Raw genomic sequence first — 1,710 nt, forward strand, 5'->3', positions numbered from 1 at the left:
TTACTAAACATGATATCCTTCTCCAGCGACTAGTCCCTTGTCACTCTGGGCAAGTTACTAAACCTGAGTGCTCCAGTTTTCTCTTCTGTAAAATGGCCATGATACTTGGAGTATCTACCACAAAGGTTCTTGTGAAGATTTAAAACACAAAGACTAGGAATGACTCATGTATGTTAGCAATTTTATTCATATAAGTTATCTCTGTGTGGTAAAATGATAGCAATAAAATGAAAAGCTTACAGGGTGATTGTAGACTTTATCTGATATATATTCTAAGATTCTAATAAGAGCAAGGCCCTGAGATAAGAAATATGGAGAATTCAAAACAACAGATAACATGGGCATCCTGGAAAAAACTATAATGTTTACTTTTAAAAAAGGTGTAAGGTTAATGTGTAATATTCAACTAAAGCTAGACATGTCAAGATGTATGTTATTGTATAGTGGTGAGTCAGTTCTGACTCAGAGCAATCCTGTATAGTATTTCCAAGCAGCAGCTGGTAGGTTTTAAACACCAGCCTTGTGATTTATAATCCAGTGCTGATCCCACAGTATCACATCAGGGCGTCTCAAGCTGTATGGTGGTGGTGGTGTGCCACAATGTTATAGTGATTCTCTATAGGATTTCTGAGGCTGTAAATCTTTACTGGAGCAGAAAGCATCATCTTTCTCCCATGAAGCACCTGATTGATTTGAACTGCTGACCTTGTGGTCAGCAGCCCAGCTCATAATTCACTACACTACCAGGACTCCTTCTTCCTCAAGATGTATGTTGTTGTTAAGTACCGTTGAGTCGTTTCCAACCCATAGTGACACTGTATATGGTTTCCGAGGACCAGCTGTTAAGCCTGAACCACCGATCTTGCAGTTCAAACCAACTTTGAAGTCTAGTGCATTAACCCACAGCACCACAGCAGGACTAAATATCCTTTAAAAAGGAATTCTAACAATATGATTCATATAATCAATGTCATTGAATTGTACATGTAACTTGTTTTCAGTGACTCTTGTTTTGTTTTTAGATGGATGATGACAGAATGGACACCTTGTTCACGAACTTGTGGAAAAGGGATGCAAAGCAGACAAGTGGCCTGCACCCAGCAACTGAGCAATGGAACTCTGATTAGAGCACGGGAAAGGGACTGCACTGGGCCTAAGCCAACCTCTGCCCAGCGTTGTGAAGGCCAAGACTGCATGACGGTGTGGGAAGCAGGAGTGTGGTCTGAGGTGCAGTACATGCCTCATTGCTTTTCATTTTCCTTCTCTGACTTCTGATTTTTTAAAATTGTGAGTCCTGGTGTGGTGTTTTAGGAAACTCACTGAACCAGAAGGTCAGTTTGAACCACGAGTATAGACCCTGAACTCACCGGCCACTCATCGGAAACCCTATACAGGGTTGCTATGAGTCAGAACCAACTGGACGGTGAGTAACAAAAATATATATAAGCTAAGTACTGTTCAGTTGGTTGCGACTCCTAGTCACCCTGAATAGGGTTTCTGAGGAGCGACTAGTAGCTTTGACCTCCCAAACTTGTGGTCCGGTGCTGATTCTACAGCACCAGGAGTCCTGGTATAATGTTGTAGGGTAAGCACTGAACTGCTAACCGAAAGGTTGGCAGTTCAAACTGCTCCTTAGAAACCCTACAAAGGGTTGCTATGAATTGGAACCAACTCAATGGCATACAACAGCAATATTTTTCTTTTTTTTTT

The 1,710-nt window shown here is 41.4% G+C and overlaps 1 protein-coding gene across 1 annotated transcript in view; it reads left to right on the top strand.

Annotated features, from left to right (window-relative positions):
• The window catches only part of ADAMTS19 (ADAM metallopeptidase with thrombospondin type 1 motif, 19), a 394,617-nt gene that overhangs the window by 350,146 nt on the left and 42,761 nt on the right, over positions 1 to 1,710 (top strand). Inside the window, exon 20 of the mRNA XM_006870690.1 lies at positions 1,023 to 1,227. Coding sequence (XP_006870752.1) covers positions 1,023 to 1,227 — 205 coding nt within the window. The remainder of the gene's footprint in view (positions 1 to 1,022; positions 1,228 to 1,710) is intronic.

This window comes from Chrysochloris asiatica, unplaced genomic scaffold (genome assembly GCF_000296735.1).
Source record: "Chrysochloris asiatica unplaced genomic scaffold, ChrAsi1.0 scaffold00147, whole genome shotgun sequence".
Taxonomy (NCBI): Eukaryota; Metazoa; Chordata; class Mammalia; order Afrosoricida; family Chrysochloridae; genus Chrysochloris; species Chrysochloris asiatica.